At 42.6% G+C, this 18,377-nt stretch overlaps 1 protein-coding gene across 1 annotated transcript in view; it reads left to right on the top strand.

The window, feature by feature from the left end:
- Positions 1 to 288: 288 nt before the first annotated feature.
- Positions 289 to 18,377, top strand: part of CCDC158 (coiled-coil domain containing 158) — a 58,709-nt gene continuing 40,620 nt past the window's right edge. The window contains exons 1-9 of the mRNA XM_077814351.1: positions 289 to 314; positions 2,694 to 2,824; positions 4,549 to 4,793; positions 5,134 to 5,243; positions 5,576 to 5,903; positions 7,529 to 7,605; positions 8,578 to 8,688; positions 10,317 to 10,431; positions 17,409 to 17,528. Coding sequence (XP_077670477.1) covers positions 289 to 314; positions 2,694 to 2,824; positions 4,549 to 4,793; positions 5,134 to 5,243; positions 5,576 to 5,903; positions 7,529 to 7,605; positions 8,578 to 8,688; positions 10,317 to 10,431; positions 17,409 to 17,528 — 1,263 coding nt within the window. The remainder of the gene's footprint in view (positions 315 to 2,693; positions 2,825 to 4,548; positions 4,794 to 5,133; positions 5,244 to 5,575; positions 5,904 to 7,528; positions 7,606 to 8,577; positions 8,689 to 10,316; positions 10,432 to 17,408; positions 17,529 to 18,377) is intronic.

Below are 18,377 nucleotides of genomic sequence, written 5' to 3'. Positions count from 1 at the left end.
ATGAGTCAAAAGTGGGGCAGAACCAATTACCTCTTAAAGGGGCCAGTCACCCCACCACAGCTGGCCCCTCTTATAAAACATATGGTTGTGTTTATGCCTCACAATATTACTCGGGAAACAAAGAAAAACTTTCCAAAGCAAATATAAACAACTAATTGTTTAATATTTGTGGACTTATTTCTACAGTGTTACATTGCTTCAGTTCAAAATTCATTTAAGAGAGAAAGTTGATTTTTAAAATATGAAGAAAAATAAAGATTGCTATTATTCTTTGCAGACACTGTTACAATGAGCAAGAATATCCAGGAATTAAGGTAGTGTCTGTCTTTTTTGTTTGTTTATTAGTGAAGTTATTTTTAAAATACCCTGCTGTTTACCCTTACAGTGTACACCTTGATTATTGAACTTCGACATGACCAGAAAATTAAAAGATAGTCTTCTTCGCAATAATGTGACAGCAGAGATAAGGAAGAAATGTGTTACAAAGTGCACCGATGTCAAAGCCATTCTGTGGAAAGGGATGAATTGCATTGTTGATACCAGAGTAATAGTTAGGGCCAGGTACTTCCTCAATCTACAGTGGCATTCTTACTGATGACAGCGGGACTTTTGCACAAAGATGAAGGGTAGAATATGGCCCTGGGGTAATAATTAAACTTTTATGGCCTGATTCTCTTTTACTTACATTTTTATACTGTTACATTGTGCATCAGTCCCTCGGGTAAAAGTGATGTGAGGCCCTTTTAGGACTCTTTCTGCCTTTTGTTTATTTGTCCTTTGATGTTTTCAGTTAACAAATTTACACTCACAATTATGCCAATTAGATGCATATTTTAGGCATATAGTTACGCATCAAATAATTGGAAATCTTGCCTGAAAAGTATCGTCACTGGGCTTCAGCCCTAACAACTGAGATTCATGGGGCAGTTTTAACACTCTTTGGGTTGGATTTATGAGTAGCTTCTGGCTGCTTTGCACCCATTTGGTGATGCAAAGGACATGGAGTGTATCAGTGAATCTGGCCCCAAGTTTATAAACTTGGTTTTTGTTTTATTTCAGTTAGAGGGCTCCGTCTGAGCACTTCAGATATCAGGCTATTGAGGTGTGAGGTGAAGTTGAGGTGTTGTGTAGTAATATCCGTACGGTGAGTGAAGCACCCTCTAATTACAATAGAGATTCAGGTTTCAGAGTAGCGGCTGAGTTAGAATTTATCCACAAAAAGAAAAGGAGTACTTGTGGCACCTTAGAGACTAACCAATTTATTTGAGCATAAGCTTTCGTGGGCTACAGCTCACTTCATTCGATGCATAGACTGGAACATATAGTAAGAAGATGCATAGAATCTACGCCTCTGATGAAGTGGGCAGTAGCCCACGAAAGCTTATGCTCAAATAAATTGTTTAGTCTCTAAGGTGCCACAAGTACTTCAGATCAAGTTATAAATTTCCTGTGCAGCACCTATTGAGCTCCATGGGGCAGTGCAGAGTGCACAGGCTTGCTTCCTCCCTACCCCAACCTCTCCCACTGGGGCAACGTGTGCCCTTGAGGCCTCATGGAAGGAGTAGTCCAACAGGTCTTGAGTTCAGAGACTTGACTGAGACAGAGCCTTGTTTGAAACTCACGGGGGGGCTCATTACTTCCATCCCCTGCACACCCACAGTGCCAGTAACAATCTGGCCATTACTGCCTGGGGCTTCAGTCACACCCAGCACACTTAACTGCATTTGCACCCATGAGAAGGTAAGCTTGATTGCAGATTTTCCCTCCTGATGTCTTTAGCATCTTTTAAAAATCTAGCATTTTGTCCATTTTCATGAGCTGTCTAGGATTCAAAAATAGGATATAGATCCACATTTAGAAATATCTCCTTTCCTGTGCCCTTCCCATTTTCTCCTTTCCTTCCTCGTCCTTCCTTCTTCAAAAGGCTAGGTATGTTTTTAAGAAATGTTGTGCTGCCTAAGTGACTTCAGAAAAATAAGATTTGAAACTCTGCATACTATGGGTGATGTCATGCTGTGAGGCAGGAGAATCCTTGTTTCTGGGCTGGAGATCAGTGTGTTTAATTGATCAAATGTTTTCTGTTATTTTAGAAGGTTTCTTCTCTTTACAACCCTGAAGTGTCTCCATGTAATGTCTGAAAAATACAGTCCCATAGCACTTGTCAGAGTTCCATATGAAATTTCTCCTTAACCGTTTGATTGATTGGCTGATTGGTTGACAAAAGCATTAACAACTCAATCAGCCATGCAAACTTTACATGGTAAAACAGAATGTCTATGGTTCTGTGTCAGTATTTCACCAGCCAATCAGGAGAAAAAGTAAGTGGCGGGGGAAAAAAGGAGTCTTGTTTTGATATGATCCGAACAGGTTGTTTTTATTTGTTTAATGGAGTGTTTTGTTTTGTTGTATTTTGTGTTCAGCCCCTTTGGGACAAATCTTGGCTGGTGTATATCAGCATAGCTCAATTGATTTCAGTGGAGCTACACAAATTTACAAGAGTTGAAGATCTGGCACTTTCTTGCTAAATGTGAACGCAGACCTTGTGTGTGGAGAATGCCACTAAATGGAGACTATAAAATGATATTATTAGTTATTCATTTCAGATACTATCTGTGGTGACACTGTGCGATTGGATACCTTCCTCTATTCATACATTGTACTCTCAACCTATACTCACACATATAATTTTGCAGGGAAGCACTGGAAAGACAAACAAAAGAGACTCTGAAACTCCAGGAAGAAGCAACCAAATTTACAATGGAATCAATCACACATTCTCTGAGTCATGAAGAGACTTTATCAAGTGGCAACATTCCCAGTGGGGGTAAGTAGGAAATACAGTTTAACAATATTGAGAATTCATTTAACATCAGGTTATCTCAGTTGTGCAAACTGTCCCACTCAAGCGTTATTGTTAAAAAAGGTTTCAGAGTAGCAGCCGTGTTAGTCTGTATTCGCAAAAAGAAAAGGAGTACTTGTGGCAGTCTCTAAGGTGTCACTAGTACTCCTTTTCTTTTTGTGAAAAAAAGGGTGCATAAGGGTTGAAATTTTACACTTAAGGTTGAAGCACCTTTTAGCAAAACTGGTGTTTCAAAACTGTTGTTTTAAAATTGGTGTCTTGAATTCTGAATAATATAAAAATATCTACATAAGAACAAAAGAATGGATATATTGGGTCAGACCAATGCTCCATTTAGCCCAGTATTCTGTCTTTCAACAGTGACCAGTGCCAGATGTTTAACAGGTAAAGAACAGAACAGGGCAATTATCGACTGGTCCATCCCCTGTAATCCAATTGTAGCTTCTGGCAGTCAGCGGTTTATGGACGCCCAGAGCATGGGGTTATATCCCTGCCCATCTTGGCTAATAGCCATTGATGGACCTATCCTCTGTGAACGTATCTAATTCTTTTTTGAACCCAGTTATAGTTTAGGTCTTCACAACGTCCCTTGGCAATGAGTTCTATAGGTTGACTGTGCATTATATGAAGACGAAGTACTTCCTTATATTTGTTTTAAACCTACTGCCTATTAATTTCATTGGGTGACCTCTGGTTCTTGTGTTACACGAAGGGGTAAATAACACTTCCTTCTTCACTTTCTCCACACCAGTCATGATTTTTATAGACCTCTGTCATATCCCCACCTTAGCTGTCTCTTTTCTAAAATGAACAGTCCCAGTCTTTTTCATCTCTCCTCCTATGGAAGCTGTTCCATACCCCTAATAATTTTTGTTGCCCTTCTCTGTACTTTTTCCAGTTCTAATATATCATTTTGGAGATGAGGGACCAGAGCCCTATGTGATATTCAAGGTGTGGGCATACTAGGGATTTATATAGTGGCATTATGATATTTTCTCTTTTATTATCTATCCCTTTCCTAATCTGATTTTAGTGAATTAACAAAGAGGTGCAGATGTGTTATGATAGTGGATAGGGGTTGGACATGTGTGCAAAGGTGGCTTTAATCTGCTTTTGCACTCTCCTGATTCCTAGATTGCTATAAACTGGGTCCCCCACAGTGTAAATTAGGGTGGCTCCCAGATTGCCAATGGTCCCAACGTGCGGTTAAGCCAGCCAGGGATCACTGGGGTGCAAGGATGCCCTGGCCATGCCACTTTCACCAGCTACAAGGGTGGGTGGCATAGGAGCTACCACAAGCTGAACACCATCAGAGGATTCCCTTACTTGGCAGTGATCATCCTGTAGTCTAAGGACTGAGGCCAAAGGGCCTGACTTACCATTGCCCTGCACCTTGTGGCACCATTTTCACCAGTGCAAAGTGAGAGCATAGTGGATTTAAAATGTTACGAATCTGATCTTGCAGTATCTCACACCTGGTGTACATGACAAGATGCATTGCAAGAATGGATGGGGCCTATACAATCCTTAGAAAAAGCTGACTTCTAAAGTATATGGGCTTGATTCTCCACTGTCTTGAATAGAATGGGCAGAACACTTATATGGCTCTTAGTTTGCACAGGTATAAAGAATTATTTTATTTTCACATAAGGATTCTATTTTAAATATATAATATTCTCTAATTTCAGGTGCTGCTAGCCCACTTTTCGGCAATCAGAATGTATTAGCATCTTCCATTCGCAGCACAGTGATGGAAACCTCTACCTCTGCTAGTGCTGGCAGTAGTCCACCCAAAACTGTCCTGTACTCTAAATATGAAGTGGACATTGATACCCAGAAGAGAAACACTAGTTATCCTGGAAAAGAGCACATTGAGAGCATCTTGGAAGAGTACTCCCAGCAAGTCAGAGATCTGCAGAAGAGGCTAAATGATGTGAGTTGAAGACTTTGGGACAGATTCCTGGGTGTGGCTGCCATGGCTTTCTTACATACTGGATTCCTGGACTGGCCAGGGGAGAGTTTGGTCAACAGCACATTTAGAGCAGCCTCTTACCTGTTCTCAGCTGCCGTAGCTCCCAGTATGCCTCAGAACAGCAGCACTCTTGCCATGCCCCCTCCAATAGCGCTCCCAATACACCTGCACCACAGCACAGAGCAACAACTGGGTATCTGAGAACACTTAAAAATGTATCTTATTATGAATTATCATATTACCCTTAATTACATTTATTTTTGGTCAAATATTCAATAATTTGCCTGTTTTGTTTGTCCAGAACACTGAACTGCATGAACAACAGAAGTTCAATTTAAGACAGACAATCGTTGATTTGCAGACCAAACTTCAGGAGGTGCAAATGGAGAGAGATGCTCTTGTGGATATCAGGTATGCATGCTTACATCAGAGACTAGCCCATTGTCATGTATCTGGTAAATGTTACACAGCTCCCATGTGGGCTTGCGAGAAAGAGAAGGACTGCAGCAGGTGATTGAACTGGTCCCCAAGTGCAAGGAGGGTTCTCCTGGAAGGAGCCTTGGGCAGCAGTAGTCATGGCAGTGTGCAAGGTCTGGCCCGTAGTTTCAGAAAACATACCAGATTCCATAATTTGCAGAAACAGTGATTATAAACCTCTCCCCATATCAGACAGGATAAAGACAAACATTGTACACCGTTATCACTTTCAATATTTCTTGGATGTCTTTCTTTCTGAAATACAGACGAAGAGAATCCCAGAGCCAGGAGGACATCAAAATACAGCTACAGGCTACAGTTCATGAAATGGAAACAGCCAACCACCTTCAGGAGGAGATGCTGAGGGAGGCCAATAGCCAAACTGAGCATCTGAAAAAGATGGTACATGGCCATGAGGAAGTGCTCCATGAACTGCGGGGCGTCCTAGTGGACTATGAAGACAGCACAGGCAAGAGGGTATATGAGCACGAGAACATCAGCGGTCTCCATATCCGCAACCTGGGCACAGCTTTTAGTAAAGTCCTGCGAGATTTAGACTCAGATGTGTCGTATTTCAAAGGGAGGATTTTCCCGGTGAGTGGGGAGAACACTACTTTTCCTGACAGTTAGTGGTGTAAGCTTCCAGATGACTATTTGTTATGTAAAAACACTCTGAGAGCCAAATTCACAATGCAGTGCCTGGCTCAAGTAGCTGAATCCTTTCCCGGCCTCGGAGCAGCTGTGGAGTCAATTCACAAAGGCTGCTTCGGGGTGCTGCATGATCCCCAGGCACACCACTCCCACCTCCTGCACAAGAGAGCTCCGGACAATTCGTGTAGTGGTGGATCCTCTGGCCCTGTCCACTCCGCACTCTTGGGAGCCCTGGGGAAGATATTTTAGGTCAATATATCAATTTGCCTTCCTATAAAGATGCAAGGGCTTGTGATTTCAGCAGTTCCCTGGCTCCTAAGCTGAGTCTCTTTTGGTTATCTTCTAAACATGCTTGTGAGCAAGGAAACTGGCTGCTGTTGTGTGTTCCTACTATGTTCAGGGAAACGGGTTTTTGTACACATTCTTTGTTAATGGTATCAAAGAAATGCCTGGCTCCATCATCAGTTTCGCCTCCTAATGGAAACAATGCAGCGATGCCCCAAATATTGGCCAAAGGGCAACAATATTAATCAATAATGGCCTGAATCTGTACAGTGCTGAGCACATCTTGTGATGTGTCAAGGGCCCTCAACTTCTATTGATTTAGATAGACATTAAGAGCACTCAGCCTTTTGTGAGATGAAGCCCTGCAGAAATCAGTGCTGGCTATCGAAGATTCCTTTGTTGACGCAATGTCATTGGCTTAGGGCCAGATTGCGCCTTGGCCACTGTGCTGGTGGACAAGCAAGTGATGGTCTTGTCTTCATTAGGACAAAAAAGGTGTGTTCTTAACTTGTCTGCTAACTCGCGGTGAAATCCTAGTGAAGACAACGAGGAATTGTGTAGCTTTCACACAAGTAAGCTCTTTGGGGCAGGGACTTCCTTTATTCTATCTGTACAGCACTAGCGCAGTGGAGCCCTGGTCCATGACTGGGACTGCTGGACACTACGACAATACAAATAATAATTAGTTAGCAACTCAAGGTAAACCCCAAGGTCCCCTATAGTTTTTAACTCAACCTGCTAACTTGTGTAAAAACTACAAATGCCTTTACTTCGGGTCAAATCCTAGTGAAGACAGTTAACTCAAGGTAAGAACACCTTTTTTTCCTAGTGAAGACAGACAGAGGGCGCAAAGAGCCTCACGCCCTTTACACATCCCATTCAGTGGCCAGCTACACAGGAGTCTTTGAGCTCAGGGATTGCAAAGATGGCAGGGCTAGCACTGCTTTCTACACTAGCCCATGGAAAGGGGGCAGGCAGGAGTCCAACTGTGACCATATTCCCCATGGGCAGCAGGCCAGGCACAGAGAAGCAAATGCTGTAACATCTTTAAGGAGGAGCACACTGGCTGAACTCACACTAGGGTGATTTGTCTCTGTACTGTCCCCAACTCAGCTCTGTAGCTTACAGCCAGAATTTAACCTTGCTTGTGTAAATTATGGAAACTGTTCAAGAAATGAACCTTGGTTTCTTAAACTGTACTATTGATTTAGATTGTGTTTTCATTTACTGGTGGGTGAGAGTGATTACTCACTATAAACAACACTGTAATTTACTTACAACAGTTGGAGGAACAACTTGAATCACTGAAAAAAGAATCACAGGCCAAAACAGAACTTCTGCTTCAACAACATCAAGATAGGTACCTTTTCCCTATTTAATCACTAGTATAGTTCAGGTACCAACACTTCCTCACTTTTCCAGGATGAATTATTTTTTGTACCAGATGCTGGTACTGTAATAAGTGTGGGGTGCAGTAGCAGTCACTGTTATTGAGGGTTTATCTGCTTCTATTCTAGCTTTGTATTTTTAAATGCTTATAACTTCCTGACACATTTAACAATTTCCAGACATGATCTCTGCTGAAAGGTCAATATTTTGGAAGCGTCTGAGCAAAACCATTTCCATTGGGTTGTAGTAGGAGGATTCTCTGACTTTCATGTTCTTTACCATGTCATGTTAATATTTTCCTAATATAGGCATGTTTGTTAATGACTAGTACTAAAACCGTTTAAATCATTCTTGTGTGGAGAGTAGCACTATCGTTAAAGCTGGTTAGGATAAAATCAATAGCTTTCTAAAGAAAGATGGAAAATAGAAGAAATGACCAGAGGTATTTTAAGTAACACTGCAAAAAATCCTTACAGTGCTTTTTGCTTTTTTCAAATCATGGCTCTTCCCCTCTCTCTGATTAAAATAAGCAACTGAGCTTGCGATTTATGTAGCCAGTGCAGATTGTTGTACACCTTGTCTAGTACATGGTAGTGCTTTAATGTAAATAACAATGTGTGGATGACATGTCTTTTATTTTTCATCTTTTATTTTCCTGGTTTTTCCCCTCATCTCTTTCTTGTGTTTGGTTTTTTTGTTCAGAACTTTGGCCTTCCTTGGTTCAATAAATTGCAACTTCTCCAACTTTCTAATTGAATTATCTAGTTATGTCATCAAAATAAACTGTGAATTAATTTTTATACAATTGATTACATTCATGACAAATCCCCCAAATCTTTAAACTTGTGACTACTGGGGAAATATTCTTTTCTACAGTTTATGCAGTGGGTAATACCTTGTCTACAATTGTAACCATTCTTCTTCTTCTTTTTTTTTCAAATAGGATTGAGCAACTAATCAATGAACATGAACAGGAGGTGGCAGCACTGACTGATAAAACCAATAGCGCACGCAGCCATGCAAATAGTATCCAAAGCCAGATGGAGATCATTCAGTATGTTTCTCAGTTATACTGTAGAACACATAAAAAGTAACCTTGCTTCTAGAGAGGTCTCCTTCTGCTAGCATACACTCTCTGCTAGCATGATAAGATTTCTTAGTAACTTTGCTTCAGAGTTAATCAACCACTGCAGAAATCATGGGAGGCAAAATCTAAAAAAGGTACAAAGTAGATAGAGGGGAACATAGTCTTGTGCGTAAGGCAAAGCTCTGAGAATCAGGAGACATGGGAACCGACTCTGAGGGTATGTCTACACGACCTGCCGGATCAGCGGGCAGCGATCAATCCAGCGGGGGACGATTTATCGCATCTAGTCTAGACGCAATAAATCGATCCCTGAGCGCTCTCCCGTCGACTCCTGTACTCCACCGCCACAAGAGGCGCAGGCAGAGTTGGCGGGGGAGCGGCAGCAGTCTACTCACCGTAGTGAAGACACGGCGTAATTTAGATCGATCCCTTGCCCTAGTGTAGACCAGGTCTCAGTCAGAAGCAAGGTAAGTCAAATGAGTCATTGGAGTTACTCTGGTGCAGGTGAGAGGAGAATCAGTCCTGGGCTCTTTTCCTGACTGACATAAATTTATTTTTGTGCCTTTGAGCAAATCTCTGAGTCCTGAGTTATGAGCAGCTCCTGCAACACTGCAAAGTAGTGTAGTGAACAAGAACATTCCCCACTTGCACATCTGGATGGGGAATGCTCACTCTATCACAGGGACTGCTTCTCTTCCTCCCCTCTTTGGGAAGCAGAACTAGGAAAAAGTGGGACCATGGCCCTGCTCCATCTCTATACCCACCCACAGAGCGGAAAAGATTGCTGCGGGGAGCATTCTGCACCAGCCTTATATAAATTAAGCAGAAGTGGGGCTGTGCAGAAATGACTGGAAGCCTTAACCATCAAGAGTTGGTCGGATTCTGGTCCAAAATTCATTCCCGACAATATATTTCTTGTCATCTGTATCATAAACAAAAATGGATGAATTCTTGTGATGTTTACTGGCAGAAATAAATAGTGATGAATCTTATAGAAGATCCTGTGGAAAAGCCACATATATGGCCAATGTTGGCATTGCTGATGATTGAGTGACTGGAAGATGGCATGGTGGTTCCCTGTTGATGGTCTCTTGATGACTTTAGGTCAGATGTGCTCAGTTTACGTGTTAAAAGATTAGTTTTCTATCTGCCAACCCTGCAAACTCAAGCTGGGGTTTGGAAGTCAAATTGGGCCATGGGTGACTTGCACATAATCACCCGTGATAAAGATTCTGTGAGCTGAATTCTGCCCAGAGTTCCACTTGTGCAGTCCTCTGGTGCAACTAAAGGCAGACTCTGGCTCCCCAATTAAAACTTAATTAACGTGTGTTGATGATACATGAGCCAGAATTGTAAACCGAAATAAAAGCAGTAACACCTTATTTTTGTCATTAAATTAACTAAATGTGGCTGAATACAGAAGGAGCAGATCTGTTAGGTAAGAAGGTAAGACATTTTCATATTGTCACATTTCAGACTGCAAGTACACTTAATACTGTGAAGCCTAGGGATCACATCTTTAGCATAGCTGTGTACGTATCATGCTTTGGCAGCGCTCACACCTTTTTTTCCCTTCCTTTCAAAATTTTTCCTAGGGAACAAACACGAAACCAGAATTCAATGTACATGCGTCAGGTCAGTCAACTGGAATCCACTGTTTCTCAGCTGCGTTCTGAATTACGGGAAGCTAAAAGGATGTATGAAGACAAGGTGTGTGTGGACTGTAGTGTTCGTAATAGCTCCAGCTGAACTTGGTACATGGGCTTTCTCCTGAAATGCACTGTATAGTTCAGAAAAAGACAATCACACTCTCATTTGAAAAGGTGTTGTTTCAGAGAAATTCAATGGCTGATCAGATAGATCACTATTCTTTTATCCACGGCACTGTTGTTCTTTCCAAACTATTGTATTATATACCACGTTTAAGCATAGGAGCTGGCTTGAAGTGGTTTCCATTATATATAGGGTTTGCAGTTTGGTTCAATGGCTCTCAGCACCCCCACTATAAAAACTGTTCCAGCACCCCTGTGTTTAAGAACAAATAACATTGTTCTCTAACAAACAAATTAGAGGAGCACACAGATCAAAATTAGTGGCAAATGATTCCATCTGGATATCAATGCAGAGGACCATAGACTTTAAATAGCAGTTGAATATGTGGATCAAAGGCATTATGTCTCCTAAAATGGTAGAGAATGTGTCAAGAAGACACAATTAGGCAAATAAAAAGAGCTTCTTGCATGAGCCATAGCACCCAGAAGTGTTCTCCAATAACCTTCTATCTTGGGAAATCAAAGGGGAAACTAATCTGTTATAAACAGATCAAGAGCCCTAATCGGCATTTGGAATGTTAATTTTTTATCCATTAGTTAAAGGAAACTTGATTAGATCAAATAAAGCTGCTGTAATTGGCAGTTCAGACCAAAATGCTTTGGCCAGAGAAAGAGAGAGAACCATAGCCATAACCACAAGTGCAGGCCGAGGCACTTTGGTCTTGAATCACCAATTATAGCAGCTTCATTTGACCCAATCAACAAGCTTCCTCACAAATCCTTTATTCTGTTTACCAATCTCCTCTCCCATCTACCTTTCCACAGTCCCAATACTATTTCATTTGGCTGTTTCATGAACATGCCTTCTCTCAGGGGTTCTCTCAAAGGTTTTCATAGGGCGGATCATACCTCAACTGAGAGTGTGTGGTTTCAGGCACCTGCCCAATCATGAACCATTTGGAATCACATAAAACCCCCGTGGCTACTACAGCAATTGCTTGTGTAGGAAAATAGTGTTAGTATTTAAGTATTTTGAAGTGACCCAGATGGAAAGACAGCATTTGTCAGCACCTGCAGGTTTAAGCTGCTTTTCTTCTTCATAGCAGCAAGTTTGATAGCACACTGAAAATCCCCGACTCAGAATATGGGCAGCAAATCGTTTTCCTACACCTCTACCTTTTGGTGATCAATTACCTTAGACAAATGGAGAGAAGTTCACTCCAGCCAGTTCCACTCCAGAAGTTCACTGCATCCATTCACTTTTCAGAGAATTTATTTCATGTCACCTCCCCACCCCAATTCCACATCCCTTTCTGGGATCCCTCTTATAAGAAAATACAAAGACTGAAGTCAGTGCCCTTCCCCAAATGGGAATGGAAGAGTTACTTCAGCAGTAATTGGGAGAGGGGTTGTATTACCATTATTTCCTCATTCCCAAATACACGAGAGCTACGAAAACGGAACACGTACATCAAAGTTCCGTTTCTGTGTGGTGATGACAGTAGCCTCTACAGTATAATTCTTTCTCTGAGTTCACAAGGTTGGTTTGAGACTGTTCCCCTAAAGAATGCCTATTTCAATATAAATATCTCGCGCTCTCTCATCAAAAATACTTGAGGCGTTGCACAAGTGAAGGCCACAGAATGACAGATTTCTTTCAGGATGTGGTCCCCATCAAATATGGGTTGTAACTGTTTGATGATACCCCATATGGGTTCAGGTGTGAGGTGGTAGCTGACAATTAGAGCTGTGTAATCATTTCCCTCCCCCTCATGACTGGAGAGGTATTAATTGGCCCGGGGAAGTCCTGATAACACCGCTCCATTGGAGCTCCATTGTCAGGGAGCTATGGGAGTCCAGAATCCCAGAGTAAGTAGTGGGCCTCTGTGGAGATGATCCTTGTCTTTTCTGCATCCCCCAGCATCTACTGGTCTCTGGTGATGGGACTATGGCTCACTGGCCAGGGGAACACTCAGAGGAAATCCACAAAGAGATTTTCCCTGCACAGCAGTAGATAACTCTGAGTCACTAACCACAATATTTTGTGTGCCCTTTCTTTAGAATTTCCATTTCCTTATTGCCTTCCCTGGACCTAGGCCTTTTGGTTTCATAGATAATTCTGCTGTGATTCTGACATCTCATAATTATTATCCGAGGATAATTCCCCCTTTTCCTCAGAGGCTGACCTGAAAATTGTTGCTCTCCACTCTCTGTAAAATTAGAGCTGACAACTTATGCAGTAACATTTGACTTCTAGAGTCAAATCCTGCTTATGCTACACATCATGTTAACTTTGGCAGCCTTTTCCTACTTATTAGTGGAAAGTTGCTCCCATTGTAGAGATGCTGTATGATTTGACATGGTTGTTATTTTCTGTTCAAGAAAGGCCCAGAAAGGGAATAGCAGGGATGTGGTAGGTCAAGTTTGAGGTAGCGTGGAACAGATATGTTCGGCATTTGGAAGCAGGCCAACCTGCCTTCTGTCTGGCTCCACTTACTGCTCTGTTTCACGTGCATCAAAATTCATTCTACTGTTTCCAAACAAGGACAGCAGATCTCAAACCAAACACATTTTTTGTTGGGCTTGTAAATTAATCTCTGTTATGTTCCAGCTGTAACAGCAATGCAGTTTGCCATGTACTTTTTAATGTAGATGATTTTAACAAATTCTGTTTGGGATAAACAGAGCAGCACACTAAACTAGAATCATAGTAATGTCGGGCTGGAAGGGACCTCGAGAGGTCATCAAGTCCAGCCCCCTGCACTGAGGCAGGACCAAGTAAACCTACACCATCTGAGAGAGACAATGTGGGTGAGGTAATATCTTTTATTGGACCAATTTCTGCTGTTGAGAGAGACAAGCTTTCAAGCTTATCCAGAACTCTTCTTGAGGTCGGGGAAATGTACTCAGAGGGTCACAGCTAAATACAAGGTAGAACAGATTGTTTAGTGTAAGTGGTTAACAGATTTCAAGGACCACTCAAGGTGAAGTGGCCGTTAACACCTTTCCAGTCATATGGGGGAAAAGGAGGGGAAAAAAGCTGGGGGTGGGATTTAATGAGTTATAGATTGTATATAAGCCATAAATCCAGTGTCACTATTCAGTCCTTGGTTTTTAGCATCCAGCAAAGATACAAATTTAAGCTCCCAGACTCATCTTTTGAAGATATTGTACAGGTTTCCTTTGAGGATGAGAACTGAGAGATCAGATATGGAGTGATCGCTTTGTGAAAAGTGTTCACCCGTAGGTGAAATGGATGGTGTTTTTGTCTTTTATAATTTTTCTGCATGAGTTCATTCAAGAGCACAGTAATTGTCTCGCTTCACCCACATAGCTGTGATCAGGCCATTTAGTACACTGGATGAGGTACACCATATGTTGTGACAGGCATAGGTAGGACCCATGGATCTTGAAAAGTGTGTGTGTTGGGGTGGGAGGGTGTTGATCATTGTAGCTGTGGAGGTATGTATACAGTTTTGCCTCTGTTGTTCTGGCAGGGTCCGGTGCCACTTTGAGTTAGCGAGTCCTGGTCTGTGGGGAGTTTGCTTCTGATGATGAGCTTAGAGAAGTTGAGAAGTTGTTTGAAGGCCAGAAAAAAAGGGTTTAGGAAAGATTTATTTCAGGATGTGGTCCCCATCAAATATAGGTTGTAATTGTTTTATGATACCCAATATGAGTTCCAGTGTTGGGTAGTAGGCGACAACTAGGGGTGTGCAATCATATTTCCCACCCACCCACGACTGGGGAGGTGTTTATGGGCCATTTCCACTTGAATGGTCCCTTGAAATATGTGTTACCGACTTATGCTAAACAATCTGTTCCACCTTGCATTTAGCTGTGACACTGAGTACATTTTCCAGACCTGAAAAAGAGCTCTGTGTAAGCTCCAAAGCTTGTCTCCCAGACCAATAGAATTTGGTCCAATAAGAGATATTACCTCATCCACCTTGTCTCTCTAATAGCCTGGGACCAACACAACCTCAGCTCTAGACCATCCCTGACAGATGTTTGTCTGGAAGATGCCACACCTGTATCTATGATTGCAGAACACAATCTTTGGGCATTTTTCCCTTTTGGAATTATTAACAAAAATAGAAAAATAGAAACCCAGAATTTTATGTGCAATACTTCTCCGAATGTTACTAGCTGCAGCAAATATCACTTTCAGATACCTACAAAATGGACTGCTCTTTAGTCCATATGTATCCATGTTGACTTCCACATATACTGTATAAGTAACACAGAGTTTTCAGTGAGAGACAAGTTGAAAATTGGAGAGCATCTGATCTCAGGCTTGGCTGTAGAATTATTCCTGTGGATGAGAAGGGGTGTATTACGTATGGTATCAAAATAAAGCTGTTACAACTATATATATTCAAACACTGCTCTCGAGCCTCTCTGATAGGAAAATACCTTAGTAAACTGAAAAGTAGCTGAAATTTTCAAACTTGAGTTCTGAAAAGTGGCTGATTCCCCAATTAAGTTACTATGAAATGCAAGTACGGAGTACTTTTAGGACTTGTGAAAAATCAGGCCACTTATTTCAGTTCCAGAATATTAATTTAAGTATCTAAGGATAAGCACCCACCCACATTTGAAAATTTTAGCCTTTTTATCATCTGATTGTGAGCTAGTCCCCAACCTTGTTTAACAATCTTTTCTATAGGTCTCCTACACTGTCTCTAAGTGTGTCACATTAGAGGAGAGGTACCCAAAGTGTGGAGCCACGCCCTAGGGGGATGCAGAGGAATGTCTGGCAGGGCACAACAAGTAGGGTTGCCAACCCTTCAGGATTGGCCTGGAGTCTCCAGAAATTAAAGCTTATGTCATGTGATGAAATCTCCAGGAATACATGCAATCAAAATTGGCAACCCTAGAAGCGGGGACTAGGCCAGCCCCTTGGGAGTGGAGAGGGAGCACCACCCTGTCCCTCCCTGCCCCCAGCTCTGCTCTGGTCCCGCTGCCAGCCATGTCTCCGACTCCCAGCCCTGCACCTGGCCCTGTCACCAGTTCTGGCGTGGATCAAGTCCTGGCCCTGTACCAGCCCCTAGCCTTGGCTGCTGGTCTTGGCTCCATTCCCAGCCCTGGGCCAAGGCTGGGGGCAAGGCTGGGAACGGAGCCACACCTGGCTGCTGGCCCCCACTGCAGCCCAGCTGTGGCTCTGCCCCCAGCTTTGGCCCCTGGCATCAGCCCTGCTCCCAGCCCCAGGCCCACCTCCAACCGCAGCCCCAGCCTTGGCCCCTTTACCCCTGTCTGCGTCCCTCTCCCCTGAGATACAGCCTCATTCCGGAGGGATGTGTGGACAGGAATTAGTGGGGGCATGACCCTCAAGAGTTTGGAGACTGCTGCATTAGAGAAAGTTTACCACCTCCAGATGGAGCTAACCCATTTGTTTGCACATAGATTTGATAATGTATTTATGATGAAGGAATGAAGCTCCCTGCTGTGTTGTAGGTATTATTGACTTCATCAGCTATTGCTACAGACACGCAAAACCTTACACTCAGGCCATGGCTTGTCTGAAGGATTTCACTTCATCTTTAAGAACAAAGTGAATATGACCAGACACAAGCATTTTTAGAGGAAAGTGGGTAGTATAGGGTAAGCTATTATTTTTGTACTACTCCATCTGGACATCGTTCCCAAGCTGTGTTTGGCAAGGGACTCTCCATACTCTGCCAAATCCTGGCTCAGATTTTCCTCGGGAGATCTATGCACGAAGGGCTTTCTCCATTAACAGATCTGTTCCACATGGAAGCAAGGTGGCTAGCCCCATTGGTAGTACCTTCCCACACCTCTGGAGCCTACAGAGGGCTCTCCCCTGGATTGGGTTCTCACAGGAGGTAGGGAGTGGGTGAGAGTGTGTGGACCATCATTTCCTTCCCCCCCACAGATATTATGTGCAATAAGTAATATGTCCTTTCCCATGGAGCCCCACCACAGGGGGCTTTAGGAATGGCCCTGTGGGCAACTGCAGACAGATAAGGCCCTGGGAATGGTCCTTTAGTGTTGTACTTCTAGCAAGCACAGCAGTTACCAGGGGCCCCACAGCCAACCCTCACCTTCTCTCTATGCCAAGAGCACTGTAGGCCTTAGAATCAGAATTGCAGCTCAATGACAGGGAGGGCAAATCTTGCCTCTACCAGGCTTTGGGATAAGACTTGTCGAGGATATCCTTATGGATCTGTCCTGTACTCTCCTGTTGGATAACAGCATCATTGGCGTGATGTTCCCACTCTCCCCTAGTCTAAAAGGCAGGAGTTTTAGGGTCACTCCTGAATAAACTGGTATTAATAATCAGAACATGTGCTATTCCCCTGTAATTATAATTGCATTATAGAGAGATCAGTTTCATTGGCATAGGACAGAACCAGTAAAGGTTGGTTGGCTGTTTTTTAAAGACTGCAAAAAGGTAATTTCAAGATCTTAGTAGGGCCAAGAAAGATTTTAAAATTTAAGTGTAGTTCTTTGAAAAGTGTTGTAATAGCATTGTGGGTGGTACTATGTTTATGTGCTCAATTTTCAAGTAAAATGTTGATTTATCAAATTGCCAACCCTGCAATCTCGACTTGGAATCTGCAAATCAAACTGGGTTTTTTCCTAGCTCAGACATCACCAACATAAAGATTCTGCATTTAGACTGTAGTTAACAATTCTCTTGATGAGGTCTGAATGGGAATAGAAGCCAGCTCATTCTCCCCTAGGTGTGTTGTCTCTCCAGGGCTAACAAGAAAAGTTATAGTAAAAACTCATTTTAAATCACTAAAGCAAGTAGATCTTTCTGAATACACATAGGGAGCAGATCTTCAGAGTACAGCAGCACCTTTTGTACATAGGTACTTTTCAGAGTGGAACTGCCCCATAAGATAATTATCCCCAGCTGTTGCAGTCTTTTTATTTGCATGCATACTTTAGATAGAAGATCTGGAAAAGCAATTGCACCTGGCTCATTCTGAGATGGCAGAGGCTCAAACTGAACGGGATCAATACAGTCAAGAATCTGGAAATCTGGATGATCAGCTTCAGCAGCTGCTGGTAGGAATTTGAGATTTTAATAGGATAATTTAAACCTATTAAAGAACAATTTATAGGGGAGTTCCATTTTAGTAATCAGTTTGTCTCATAATCAATTGAATACATTAATTTAATCTTACCTTCTAAGAGCTTTTGTTTTTATTGTTCCTGTTGTGTTGGCACCTTGCCTATTATGAAAAGCTGGCAGCCTCTTTATAATTAAGATTGAGACTTATTATAAATTTAATCTTGCTGCCCCAGAAATCCTCAAAAAGGTCCGCAAAGAGCACACTCAATGCAGGTATACCCCTTGTAGCTAGGCATGAAGGAGAGCCTGCTAACACCAACTGCTGCCTGGAAGAGGTCTGCCTGTTCTTATGACCTTAGCCCCCTGGTCAGGTCATATTTAGTCCCACCCCTTCTAGGGTAGCAAGAAATCTTACAAATAATAGTTCTAGTCCTTACTTTGGCCCTCAACTCTGGTCCCTACAGCCTTCATTCAGCCATAACCCCTTCCTAGAGGTTTCACACAATCTTCCACAGTGAAGGACAGGGGAACCCAGACCCCTCCTTTACACTGGGCCCCTATAGCCAGCAGCTCTGCTCCATTAGACTCCTTGCTGCTGTCTCTCTGGACATCCTCCTTCCATGGCCTTTTTCCAGGCCTTCTTTCCACAAATTCTCTAGTTTCACCCTTCTTTTAGTGGCCAGGGCTCCTCCCTCGGTCCCCCAACAAAATCCCAAACTAGAAGTACAAACTTCTGCCCTCCTCAGGTTCTCATTTAATCTCTCAGGTTTTCCCTGCTCTGTTCCTCAATTGACCATCTACCAGGATGCTTGCTCTTTCTGGAAGTTCCAATTCTGCCTTTT

This window comes from Eretmochelys imbricata, chromosome 4 (genome assembly GCF_965152235.1).
Source record: "Eretmochelys imbricata isolate rEreImb1 chromosome 4, rEreImb1.hap1, whole genome shotgun sequence".
Lineage (NCBI taxonomy): Eukaryota > Metazoa > Chordata > Testudines > Cheloniidae > Eretmochelys > Eretmochelys imbricata.
Note: the sequence above shows the minus strand (reverse complement) of the source record. Positions and strands in the feature narration are given on the sequence as shown.